Here is a 13,471-nt window from a genome sequence, read left to right as displayed (position 1 = left end):
AGGGTTGTTATATATGTTTGTAAATTTTACCTGCCACCCTGTAGACATTTTTTTTTGCAAGACGCTTTGTTTTGACAGAAGTTGAAAATTTTTGTTGCACATTTTGTTTATGCTGCTATTAAAAATAATTGAAAAAATTAAAGAAAATTGTATAAATGAGCTAAAACAATTGAAATAAAATGGCTCATAGTGAAAGTTTTCAGCTTAATACCTTTCGAAGCTATGTAACAATATTGGGAGATGCTAAAGCCACGGATGACAAGAAACTCCGGGCGGCCCAAGAATTGAGTGAACATTTTGAAGTGGTTGTACAAAGCTCATCGTATCCATCATTTTTGGAACATTCCCTTAAGGCTTTTATGCATTTTTTGCAAGATGGAGAGCCACAATTCATACAAGAATATCAGGCACATCAGGTAGTTATCAATAATGTGGAGTTTCTTTCATTGTGAAATTAATGTGAAAAATGCCATGCTTTTTTGTTGTTGTTTCCTTAAAGGTGCGTAAATTAATTTTGGAAATGATACATCGTTTGCCCATTAGTGAGAACTTAAGGCAGCATGTTAAGTCAATAATATCGTTAATGCTTAAAATCTTACAAATTGATAACGAGGAAAATGTGCTCGTTTGTCTAAGGATTATTATAGAGTTGCATAAAAACTTTCGCCCCTCCTTCAACAATGAGGTAAGTAGCAATGGATAAAAATCATAATTTTTAATTATCAAGTTTTTATGCATATTCTATTGCATTCATAGGTATATAATACTAATTATTGCATTCATAGGTATATAATACTAATTTAACTAATTATGCTTACAGGTCCAACAGTTTTTGGCATTGGTAAAGAAAATTTACACAGAGCTTCCCAATCACATGAATAAAATCTTTGAACCGGCTCAACAAATCAGAATTAAAGACTTAAAAGAACTCAATATGGAGCAATTGCTTTCCGAGACCTATGCTATAAAATCTATACATGTGGAAAATCCCACAGATTCAGTAACATTTCAAATGGTATGTGACATGAAAAATAACACATACATACATATAAAATATTACAATTTCCCATTTTGTTTTAGTATAACCTATTGCCTAGAGGCATGTTATCTTTAAGGGTATTACAAGAATTACCCATTATTGTGGTACTTATGTATCAGATTTATAAGAATGCCGTGCACCAAGAAGTATCCGAATTTATACCATTAATAATGACTACCATTAATCTGCAGCCTTCTATGGTTCATAGGTAAAAATATACATTTCTATTATAATGTGAAAGTATAAATATGTAATTTCCATTTCTCTTTTTTAGGAACTCACAATTTTTCAATAAAGAAATTTTTATTGATTTTATGGGAGCTCAAATAAAGACACTTTCCTTTTTAGCTTATATAGTAAGATTATTTCAGGTATGTTACAAAAATGTTCCTTCCTTATTTGTATAAGAAAACTTTGAAACGTTTCTATATATTACAGGAAACAATTATGACACATTCTGCTGCTGTAACCAGTGGAATTTTAAGTTTAATGCATTTATGTCCCAAAGAAGCAGCTCATCTCAGAAAAGAACTATTAATTGCTGCTAGACATATTTTTGCCACAGACTTGAGACAAAGTATATACAACATATGAGTTTAAATATTTCAGAAATAATTTTTGGTTTTCCTTAGAATTCATACCCTCAATTGAACGTTTATTCGATGAAGATTTGTTAATTGGCAAGGGTGTTACCCTGGATTCAATACGTCCTTTGGCTTATTCAACATTGGCTGATTTGGCCCATCATGTGCGACAAAGTTTAAGTTTAGATGTCTTGGAAAAAGCTATTAAATTATTTTCCAAAAATGTACATGATGAATCTTTAGCCACCGGCATACAGACCATGTCCTGTAAGCTATTGTTAAATCTCGTCGATTGTGTTCGTCATCACAGTGAGGTAGAGCCGATTAAGGCTCGTAGTTTATTGACAACATTGTTAAAAGTTTTTGTTTATAAATTTCAAACAATTGCTAAAATTACTTTGCCCAGCATTACACAAAGATTGTAAGTTTAATTATAAAGTAATTAACACAATTTTCCAACCGCCCAAATTCTTTTTTACAGAAAAGCTCAAACTACTGCTTCACAAACTTCGCCAGCCTCCACCACATCTTCCTCAACAGCGGTATTGGATAATAAAGAAAATATAAACGTAAGTTAGAGCGTCAAAGAAAAAAATTATGAATACAAATTATTTAACTTTATCTTTTTTAAAGGACAATGCCTCTGATCCTATTTCAAAGACTAATTTGGCAGGAAATCAAATGCTTTGTTCTCTTAATATAGTGGAATATAGAAGCCTGGTGAAAACCTTGGTGGGTGGAGTTAAAACTATAACATGGGGATTTCTTAGTTCCAAGGTAAGTTGTTTATATTTTGATTAAAATTTCATCCATTGTTAACAAGTTTATTTTATTTCCACAGTCCCCTTCAGTTGATATTACTAAAAACAAACAGGAGAAACTCTTTCAACCTTATGAAGTTAGTATATATATCGACTTAGTACATTGGGCCATGGAAGCTTTGGATATATATTCTATTAACACATCCACTGCTAATCAGCTTAAATCTTCTGGTATTATACCAAGAACAAAAGAAGAAAAAGAGGTCCTAGAACATTTCAGTGGCATCGTAAGTATTTTCAATAAAATTGATTTAATTATTATGATTTGAACTCCTTTCATTTAGTTTATAATGATGCATTCGCAAAATTTCCAAGAAGTTTTTGCCACTACTATAGATTTTATGGTGGAACGTATACACAAAAACCCTTCGCTACAGATAGTAGCCAATTCTTTTCTGGCCAATCCTACTACATCACCCTTGTTTGCTACGGTGTTAGTGGAATATCTTTTGGGAAAAATGCATGAAATGGGTACAAATGTTGAGAGATCTAACCTCTACTTGAGACTATTTAAATTAGTATTTGGAAGTGTTAGTCTTTTTCCGGTAGAGAATGAACAAATGTTGAAACCCCATTTACACAATATTGTCAATCAATCAATGGAATTGGCTTTAACAGCAGAAGAACCCTACAATTATTTTCTACTTTTGCGTGCATTGTTTCGTTCGATTGGTGGTGGTTCACATGATCTGTTGTATCAGGAATTTTTGCCTTTATTGCCAAATTTACTAGAAGGTTTAAATCGTTTACAAAGCGGTTTTCACAAACAACACATGAAAGATCTTTTTGTGGAACTATGTTTGACAGTCCCAGTGAGATTATCCTCACTTTTACCTTATCTACCCATGCTAATGGATCCCTTAGTGTCCGCACTTAATGGATCGGCTACTTTAGTCAGCCAGGTAAGTGTTAAAAGTTACTTAATGTTTTCCCAAGATTCACACTTGATTTTTAGGGCTTGAGGACATTGGAACTGTGTGTAGACAATTTACAACCCGATTTCTTGTATGATCACATCCAGCCGGTAAGAGCGGCCCTTATGCAGGCTCTTTGGAAGACACTGCGCAACCAAGACAATGCAGCCCTAGTAGCTTTTCGCGTGCTGGGTAAATTTGGTGGTGGCAATCGAAAAATGATGACAGAGCCACAAAGTATACAATATACCAACAGTGAGATCCAGCCGACTGCTGTAGTCACCTATTTCCAAGAACTAGAGAAGCCCATAGAGTTTCCCATTGATAAAGCTATAGAAACTGCATTTTCTGCTCTAAGTTCGAATGCTACGGACTCATTTTATCGCCGCCAAAGTTGGGAAGTTATACGCTGTTTCTTGGCCGCATCTATAAATTTGGACGATGAAAAACATACTCTACAAAAGTTTTTCCTACATCCCAGTTTTCTCGAAAACAACATTGTAAATATGCCTGTAAGTCAAAGTAAAATTGAAGATTTTCAGGCACGTAAAACTTTACAAAATGCTTTGACTGGTATGTTAGTGGCATCGGCAACTAAAGATTTAAGAGAATTTGTTTTCCCAGTCATGGTTGCAGTGGTACGTCATTACACCATGATTGCAATAGCACAACAAGCTGGACCCTTCCCTTACAAGCAATACTACTCCATAAATGGTATTGATCCTTTGGTGTTAATCGATGCCTTGGCTATTTGCATGGGCCACGAGGAAAAGGAATTATGCAAACCGGGACAACTGTGTATAGGTTTGATTCTCGATACTGCAGCCAATATCTTGGGTAGTAAGGAAAGAGCTTGTCGTTTGCCTTTAATGCAATATTTGGCTGAGAAAATGACTGCACTCTGTTATGAAAGACCTTGGTATGCCAAAGTTGGTGGTTGCAAGGCGATACAATTTTTGTACCAACACTTTTCTTTACGTTCGCTCTATCAACATTTGTTTTCTTTTGTAAAAGCTTTCATGTTTGTGCTAATGGACCTCGAAGGAGAAGTATCAAATGGTGCCATTTATATAGCAAAAACAAATCTGAGATCTTTGCTGGATTTGTGTATGACGCCGAAGGAACAAGAAAATGATGAAATTACCACTATTAAGAATAAAGCCATATATGATGTTATACACGAACTGGTGAGGCAAGTTACAAGTCCAAATACTTTGGTACGACAAGAATCGATGGCTTCACTTAAATATATTGCCACTCTTCAAAACCGCACTGTGTCAGAGGTAATGGATCCACACAAGGAGGTTCTGGCAGATATTATACCACCCAAAAAACATTTGCTCAGACATCAGCCTGTTAATGCTCAAATTGGTTTAATGGAGGGAAATACTTTTTGTACCACTTTGGAGCCAAGACTTTTTACCATCAATTTAGGCAACAGTTATCATAAACTTTTCTTCCACGAGTTAATCACTCTCTCAGAAGCTGAGGATTCTACACTCATGAAATTGGATTGTTATAAAAATGTCACCAACTTGGTTCCATTAAGAATAAGTGCTTTAAGGGCCTTGGCAGCTTGTCACTATATAACGGATACTACTCACAAGGACAAGATTATAAACATCTTATTCAAACTAATGGAACATAAAAAACCTGAACTTCAAGAAGCTGCTTTCAAGTGCATGAAACGTTTTAATGCAGGCATACAAATTGACAAGAAAGAAATACACAACTGTATTAGACCACTGCTACTGACGCTGGGTGACCATCGTAATCTGACGCTGACGGCTACCAAACGTTTATCATACTTTACTCAGCTGTTTCCCCAAATCTTCAATGAAAAGTTGAGCGAACAAATCTTACAATTATGCCGAAAACTATTGGAAATTTCCATACAAATTTGCAAACAGGGTCAACAGGGAGGAAACTTTTTTGCTGCCATTAGAGGGGGCGAGTATGAGCAAAAAGTTGTTTGTCTTATAGAAATGTTCCATCAGATTACTGCCGCCACTCCCAAATATATAGAAAATCTATGTCAATTGGTTTTGCAGACAGAAAAAAATCTTATGATAGAATCTTCTTCACCCTATAGAGCTCCACTTCTCAAATTCCTTATGCGTTTTCCAAACGAGACCGTTGACTATTTCCTCTCAGATGTGTATATAATAGATGATCAGTGGAATAGATTTTTTATACATATATTAAAGCATAAAGATGGTCAGCCCTTCCATAATGTGCTCAAAACCCAGTCCTACATTAATTGTTTGATACGTCTGATAAGTGGTGCCCAAATCGACAGTTCAGTTATGACTGATGCCCAAAAGCAGGAGGCCCAAGAACAGGCTATTAAAATTGTTTATACAGTAATGGAAAATGATGATCAATGGATAGCCACGCAAACGGAATTGATCAACTGCCTAAAAAATCTATGGCAATTCAACTTGAGCAATAGTTGCCAGGACAATGTAATCAGCTACAAGTGGCATTTAGTAGGAAAGATTTTACTTAAGTACTTTTCACTTAACACCAATGAAATTGAATTACTTTTCCAATTGTCGAGAGCTTTATGTTTGCATTTCATACCAGACTTTTATTTTCTAAGAGATTTTCTACAAAACACCGTTGCTCAAAGCTACACGGTCTATTGGAAACGCCAGGCATTCTTTTATTTTGTGGAGAATTTCAATAATGTCTCCTTGTCAGAGGAGTTGAAAGCAAAAATTATAACATCTATACTAGTGCCATGTTTTATAGCCAGTTTTGATAAGGGTGAGGGCAACAAATTAATTGGAGCACCCCCAACACCCTTTCAGGAGGACGACAGCAACATTGTTTCGGTATTTATAAGTAAAGTGTTTGATCCAGACAAGCCATACGCCAACGATGATGCAGTACGAATTGCTTTACTACAATTTGCTTGCCTTTTGGTGGAGAGAGCCTCCCAACATATACACGATGGTGATGCCAACAATAAGAGGCAAGGCAATAAATTAAGAAGACTTATGACTTTTGCTTGGCCTTGTCTGTTGAGTAAAAATTCCGTGGATCCTACGGCACGTTATCATGGTCATTTACTATTGGCACACATAATTGCTCGCTTGGCTATACACAAGAAAATTGTATTGCAAGTGTTCCACTCATTGCTCAAAGGTCACGCTTTAGAGGCCAGGCCGGTGGTACGCCAAGCTCTGGATGTTTTAACACCCGCCATGCCACTACGTATGGAAGATGGTAATACTATGCTTACACACTGGACTAAGAAAATAATTGTCGAGGAGGGACATTCAATGCAACAACTCTTCCACATTTTACAACTGATTGTTAGACATTATAAGGTTCGTTGTGACAGCTTACAGGTTTGTTGGAAATGTTTAAGTTTTTGTTTTATTTTTTGAATAGGTTTATTTCCCGGTAAGACATCAATTGGTTACACATCTGGTTAACTATATGCAACGTTTAGGCTTTCCACCCAATGCCTCATTGGAACATAAAAAACTATCCGTAGATTTGGCTGAAGTCATTATAAAGTGGGAGTTGCAGCGTATTAAAGATGATGAAAGTGAAAACAAACTTTTAAATTCTACTATTGACGATGAATTGGATGACAAAACTTCTATTAAAAGAACCTCCAGTGAAGATTTTAATGAATCGCAACGCAAGAAATTACAAACAGACAGTGTTCGTGGCAGCAGTGAGTTAAATAATTTTATATTTAAATGGTACTTTTAGTTAACGCGTTTCCTTTGAATTTTAGGTACCAGTGAAGCTTCTTTAAGTACGAAAGTAGATGAAAGTTGTCGCTCTATAGGAAAAGTGCATTGTGACACAGTTTTAAATTTCCTAATACGATTGGCCTGCCAGGTCAATGACAGCCAACCTACTATTCTCAATTCGGGAGATAATTTATCCAGAAGGTACTTTGTTAAACAATTATACAGTTAACAATCTAAAGAATAGTCTAAGAGGCATACATATTTATCTAACAGTTTCTTTTCTATTCAAAAAAGTTCAAATAATTTCTTCAATTTATCTTCACTTTTTTCATTTTATCATCCAAAATTTCTTATAAATAATAAATTATATAAATCATAACATTATTAAAAATATTTTTCCAGATGCATAATACTACTTAGAACTGCCATGCGTCCCGACGTTTGGCCCCAACCTTTTGAATTGAAACTTAATTGGATGGACAAGATTTTCGCTACAATCGAATCTCCTCATACAAATATCAATAATATTTGTACAGCTTTAGATTTCTTAACATTTCTGACAAATATTATGAAACCCGACCAACTACTGGCAATTATAAGACCCATACAAAAAGGTCTATCTGCATGTATTATACATCAAAATACAAAAATTGTTCGTCTTATGCACGTTCTCATTTCACGTTTAATGACAATCTTTCCACCCGATTCACAACACAAGAATGATGAACTAGAGATTTTATATAGCGCTATTAGCAAAATGATTGTGGATAATTTAACATTGTACGAAAAGAGCCCCCAGCCAAATCCCTCTTCACTGTTTGGAACATTGATGATTTTAAAGGCCTGTTGTGCCAATAATCCTGAATATATTGATCGTTTAATGCTACAGTTTATAAGAGTATTGAATCGTTTGACTAAAGAACACATTGCTTTGCAAAACAATACACAGGCCTCTATCAATCCCAGCACAGAGAATAATCACTTATCATTGGAATTGTTAATATTATCCTTGGATATGATTAAAAATCGCATTGTTATAATGAGCGTTGAGGTGCGTAAACTTCTAATTGGCAGCATTATAGTGAATCTGATAGAGAAAAGTATGGACACTAAGATAATGAAGTGTATTATTAAAATGTTGGACGATTGGGTGAGAGTGAAAGAACAAAACTCCGTGGTTCAAATACCCTCTATACGTGAAAAATCCGTTTTACTTGTTAAGCTTATGCAGTACGTGGAAAAGAAATTCTCTGATGAAAGTGAATTACATACACAGTTCTTGGAAATGATCAACTACATATACAGGGATGAGTATTTAAAACAAACCGAATTGAGTGCCAAATTGGAGGGAGCCTTCTTAACAGGTCTGAGAAGTCAAAATCCTGCCATTAGGTCGAAATTCTTTGAGATTATAGATGCCTCTATGAGAAGACGTCTACATGATCGTTTATTGTACATTATATGTTCCCAAGCATGGGACTCTATCGGCACACATTATTGGATTAAACAGTGCATAGAGTTATTAGTCTTAACGGCCAACACCATGACTCCCATACAAAATGCCAATGACATGCACAAAATTCCCAGCATTACTTCCATTATCAATATGGGCGACAACGAAGAAAAGAGTCAATTTGTCATCTACACTTCATCGCAAACGGACTGTATGGATATGCCGCATGGTGTAGATGACAAAGATGAAGAATTTGATGTTGATGTCTTTATTAACGCACAGCCAGATCAACCAGAAGGAGGAGAACGCATGTTACCCGCAAGAAAAATGAAAATATGCAAATTGATTCATCAGCAAATAGAGTTTTTGGAAACAAATCGCAAAATTCGTACCGATCAATTACTGGTAGCTACTTCACAACTGTGTCACATGGATACCAGTTTGGCAGAGAGTGTTTGGCTGTCGATATTCCCACGCATATGGTCAATATTTAGCAGTGATCAACAGCATACTATTGTCAAAGAGGTCATACCCTTCTTGTCTTCCGGAACAAATATCATACAAAAAGATTGTTCCCCCAGTGCTATAAATACGTTTGTAGAGGGTTTGACTCAATGTAATCCCAAAATTTACATTCCCCCCAACCTGTGTACATACTTGGGAAAAGCCCACAATCTGTGGCATCGTATGACTCTAGTGTTGGAGGAGATGGTGGCCAAACAAAATATTAATAATGCCGCCTCCTTAATGGACTATAATGACCAACAGCAAGACTCCAATGGCAATCAAACAACTGTTCACGACTCTTTGTCGCAAATGTATTCGGCCATGCATGAGGAGGATTTGTGGGCAGGTTTATGGATGAAATATGCTCAATATACGGAAACAAATGTTGCCATTTCTTATGAACAAATGGGCTTCTTTGAAGAGGCCCAGGGCGCCTATGACTTGGCAATGTCGAAATTTAAGGAGGACTTAACGAATGGAATTTGTAACTCCAATATGAACAGTGAAATAATGTTGTGGGAAAATCATTGGATACGTTGTGCCAAAGAACTTAATCAATGGGATATATTGCTCGACTATGCTCAGACCAATCGCGAGCAACATGAAGTTCTTATTATGGAGAGCGCTTGGCGTGTGCCCGATTGGAGTCTTATGAAGAAAGCTTTACTTAAAATAGAACAGGCCTATTCGAAACAGTTTGGCTACAAGGTTAATCTATACAAAGGCTTTTTGGCCATACTTCATCCCGAAGAGCGACAATTAGCGAATGTGGAAAAATATGTAGAAATATCGTCGGGACTCTGTATTCGAGAATGGGGCAGATTGCCGCATATTGTATCGCATATACATTTACAATACTTGCAGGCTGCCCAACAAATCATCGAACTGCACGAGGCCAGTCAGATACATCAGGGTCTATTGCAATCTCGTAATACTTCACTGCATGACATGAAGGCAATTGTAAAAACTTGGCGTAACCGTTTGCCGGTTATAGCAGATGATCTTTCACATTGGTCAGATATTTTCACTTGGCGCCAACATCATTATCAGATTATTACACAACATCTCGAACAACAATCCGATCAAGGAAATACCATGTTGGGCGTGCATGCATCGGCGCAGGCTATTATTTATTTTGGTAAAATAGCCAGGAAACATAACTTGACGGGTGTTTGTCAGGAAACCTTATCGCGTATATATACCATACCTTCGGTTCCCATTGTAGATTGTTTCCAGGTATTACATACAACAGACTTCCATTCAAACGAAAATATAAATAATCTCAAAATTTGTTTTATTTTAGAAAATACGTCAACAGGTTAAATGTTATATACAAACAGCTTCATCAGCGGGTCGTAATGATCTAAACGAAGCTTTGGAGGTTATAGAGTCGACAAATCTTAAATATTTCACTGCTGAAATGAATGCGGAATTCTATGCCTTGAAAGGCTTGTTGCTGGCTAAAATTGGACGTTCGGAAGAAGCTGGCAAGGCATTTAGTGCCGCTGTTCAATTACACGATGGTCTTACTAAGGCTTGGGCCATGTGGGGTGATTTTATGGAACAAATGTTCTTGCGTGACAAACAAATTGCCTTGGGAGTCAGTGCACTCACGTGTTATTTACATGCCTGTCGTCACCAGAGCGAAAGCAAGACTCGAAAATATTTAGCCAAAGTATTGTGGTTCTTATCGTACGACAATGCAAGCAATACATTAATGGGTACTCTGGAGAAGTATGTAGTTGGGGTTCCACCCTCCTACTGGCTTCCCTGGATACCTCAATTGCTGTGCTGTTTAGTGCAATATGATGGCAGTGTTATTCTGAATTTGTTGAGTCATGTAAATATAAAATTTGCTTTCAGCAGGAAGAACATTTTCATTAAACTAAATGTGTTTGTTTTTGTAGGTGGGCCGTTTGTATCCACAAGCTGTTTACTTCCCTATACGCACGCTGTATTTAACTTTAAAAATTGAGCAACGAGAAAAACATAAGACTGCTGAGCAGGCTTCAGGCAGACCACAAAATCATGTAAGTAGAAGATTTCTCTTCCATTTTCATTGCTATATCAAAAACAATTTAACTTTTTCTAGCAAAATTTGGAAAATATGAATCAAGTATTCACCAATACCAGCTCATCATCGACTTCAGGACCTACACCTCTCAATCCCATTAAGGCTACTCCTCCCATGTGGCGGTGTTCCAAAGTTATGCATGTACAAAGGGAAATTCATCCCACAATCTTGAGCTCTTTAGAGGGTATTGTTGATCAAATGGTTTGGTTTAGAGAGAGCTGGACTGAAGAAGTATTACGTCAATTACGGCAAGGTTTAATCAAATGTTATGCCATTGCCTTTGAGACAAGAAGTACGGTGAGCGAGGCCACTATAACGCCTCACACTTTGCATTTTGTTAAAAAACTGGGTTCCACATTTGGCATAGGCATTGAAAATATACCTGGTACAGTGGCCTCTTCAACATCCAATTCGGCAGCGTCCGAGTCTTTGGCTCGAAGAGCCCAAGTTACTTTCCAAGATCCCGCTTTCCAAATGATGAAAGAACAGTTTACACGTGATTTTGATTTCACAAAACCAGACTCAATGAAATTGCACAATTTAATTACAAAACTCAAGTCCTGGATAAAGGCTCTGGAAATTAAGGTCAAAAAGCTGCCGACCTCTTTCTTAATCGAAGACAAATGCAGATTTTTGTCCAACTTTAGTCAAAAAACTGCTGAGGTCGAGTTGCCAGGCGAATTTCTCATACCTTCCTCCTCCCATTATCACATACGTATTTCGCGTTTTATGCCCAGAGTAGAAATTGTACAAAAAAATAATACTGCCGCTAGACGTTTACATATACGAGGCACCAACGGTAAAATATATCCCTATTTGGTAGTTATCGACACTGGTCTAGGAGATGCACGTCGAGAAGAAAGAGTTTTACAGCTCTTGCGCATGCTGAACTATTATTTGGAAAAACAAAAGGAGACCACAAGGCGTTTCCTTAATATTACCGTGCCACGTGTGGTACCCATCTCACCACAAATGCGTTTAGCCGAAGACAATCCCGCCAGCATTTCTCTATATGAAATATACAAAAGCACTTGCGCCAAAATGGATGTGGAACATGATTTGCCCATTATGAAGTATTATGAACGTTTGTCAGAAGTACAATCACAGGGAGCACAAATAACACACGCCATGCTGCGCGACATATTCCAGGAGATACAAACTAAAATGGTGCCCAAGACTTTGTTTAAACAGTGGGCCGTTAAAACGTTTGTTTCAGCCACAGATTTTTGGCAATTCCGGAAGATGGTACATAGATTAAACATATTTGATTTAGATATTAGATTTTGTAATTTATTATACTTTTGCTTTACAGATGACCCTGCAAATGGCTTTGGCTTTCTTATGTGAATATGCTTTACACTTGACCCGCCTTAATACTGACATGATTTACATACACCAAGATTCGGGTTTGATGAATGTTTCCTACTTTAAATTTGATATTAATGACGAAAAAGAGGAACTAGATCATAGTCGACCGGTACCATTCCGCCTAACACCGAACATTGCCGAATTTCTAACTAACATAGGCATTTCAGGACCCTTGTCTGCAGCCATTATAGCAACAGCACGCTGTTTTGTACATCCCAACTATAAGCTTTCATCCATTTTAAGAACGATTTTACGAGATGAAATCATTGCTTTGCACAAAAAACGCATGCGTGACAATAAACCTATCGATGCCATGGAAGATGGTGTGACTGATGCGAATATAACGGAAAATATGATAACTTTGGTTAATAAGGCCGTAAATGCAATACTGAATCGTTTAACAACAATCTCGTATTTCGATAATATCGAATCAAAGAAAATTTCTATTTTGTTGCAGCAGGCAACAAATCATGATAATTTATGTCGCATGGATCCGGCATGGCATCCATGGCTTTAAGAAGGAGAAAAAAATATAAAAACATAATTTTAGTTTTAACTTTTTTTGAATTCAATAAAATTTTCAAACGTTTTAAACAGAAATTAATTAAGTATTTGCCATGAATGAGGGAAAAGATGTTTGAAAAAAATTAAGCCAAGCTTAACCATAAGAAAACCCCTATTTGTACATTACATGGAGTTTCGTATGTATTGTGTAGTAACTAGGTTTTTTTAAATCTTAAAATCGTTGCATTGTTTTGCTGTTACCTCTCTACAATTTTTATATTTTTATTTTTTTGTCTAGTGTTAGCTAAATTTTTCTTCACGAAAAAAAGCTTTTTTTTTCTTAAGTGATGAAACAAAACAAGTTTTGACCACCTTCACTTTAGTTATACTACTCTATAATAATACTCGTATATACATACATACATATACATATACCTACATATGTATAGTTATAGTAAAGTAGCATAAAACAACATAACTTTTGTTTGATTGCT

General features: G+C 36.3%; 2 protein-coding genes across 2 annotated transcripts in view; one reads left to right on the top strand and one right to left on the bottom strand.

Annotated features, from left to right (window-relative positions):
- LOC119600662 (alpha-catulin) overlaps window positions 1-13,471 on the bottom strand; it is a 56,600-nt gene that overhangs the window by 19,452 nt on the left and 23,677 nt on the right. The window lies entirely within an intron of this gene.
- Window positions 180-13,073, top strand: LOC119600659 (transcription-associated protein 1). The gene is made up of 19 exons (XM_037951052.1): window positions 180-416; window positions 500-685; window positions 821-1,015; window positions 1,081-1,247; window positions 1,314-1,410; window positions 1,478-1,616; window positions 1,672-2,044; window positions 2,105-2,192; window positions 2,257-2,400; window positions 2,465-2,671; window positions 2,729-3,346; window positions 3,400-6,693; window positions 6,758-7,049; window positions 7,113-7,272; window positions 7,474-10,267; window positions 10,335-10,871; window positions 10,939-11,061; window positions 11,124-12,350; window positions 12,418-13,073. The coding sequence occupies exons 1-19, from the start codon at window positions 180-182 to the stop codon at window positions 12,988-12,990; spliced, it is 11,451 nt and encodes a 3,816-aa protein (XP_037806980.1). The 3' UTR covers window positions 12,991-13,073.

The sequence above is a fragment of the Lucilia sericata genome, unplaced genomic scaffold (assembly GCF_015586225.1).
Source record: "Lucilia sericata isolate MDLA Ls3-8-SP2 unplaced genomic scaffold, ASM1558622v1 Contig000118F_arrow, whole genome shotgun sequence".
Classification (NCBI taxonomy): Eukaryota; Metazoa; Arthropoda; class Insecta; order Diptera; family Calliphoridae; genus Lucilia; species Lucilia sericata.
This window is presented reverse-complemented; position numbering and strand designations above follow the sequence as displayed.

Excerpts from the sequence above, each read along its gene's own strand:
- LOC119600659 (XM_037951052.1), top strand. The coding sequence starts at position 180 with ATGGCTCATAGTGAAAGTTTTCAGCTTAATACCTTTCGAAGCTATGTA. Across the intron at positions 6,694-6,757 it reads TGATTGTTAGACATTATAAG|GTTTATTTCCCGGTAAGACA; the intron begins GTTCGTTGTGAC and ends TTTTTTGAATAG. Across the intron at positions 12,351-12,417 it reads TTTGGCAATTCCGGAAGATG|ATGACCCTGCAAATGGCTTT; the intron begins GTACATAGATTA and ends TTTGCTTTACAG.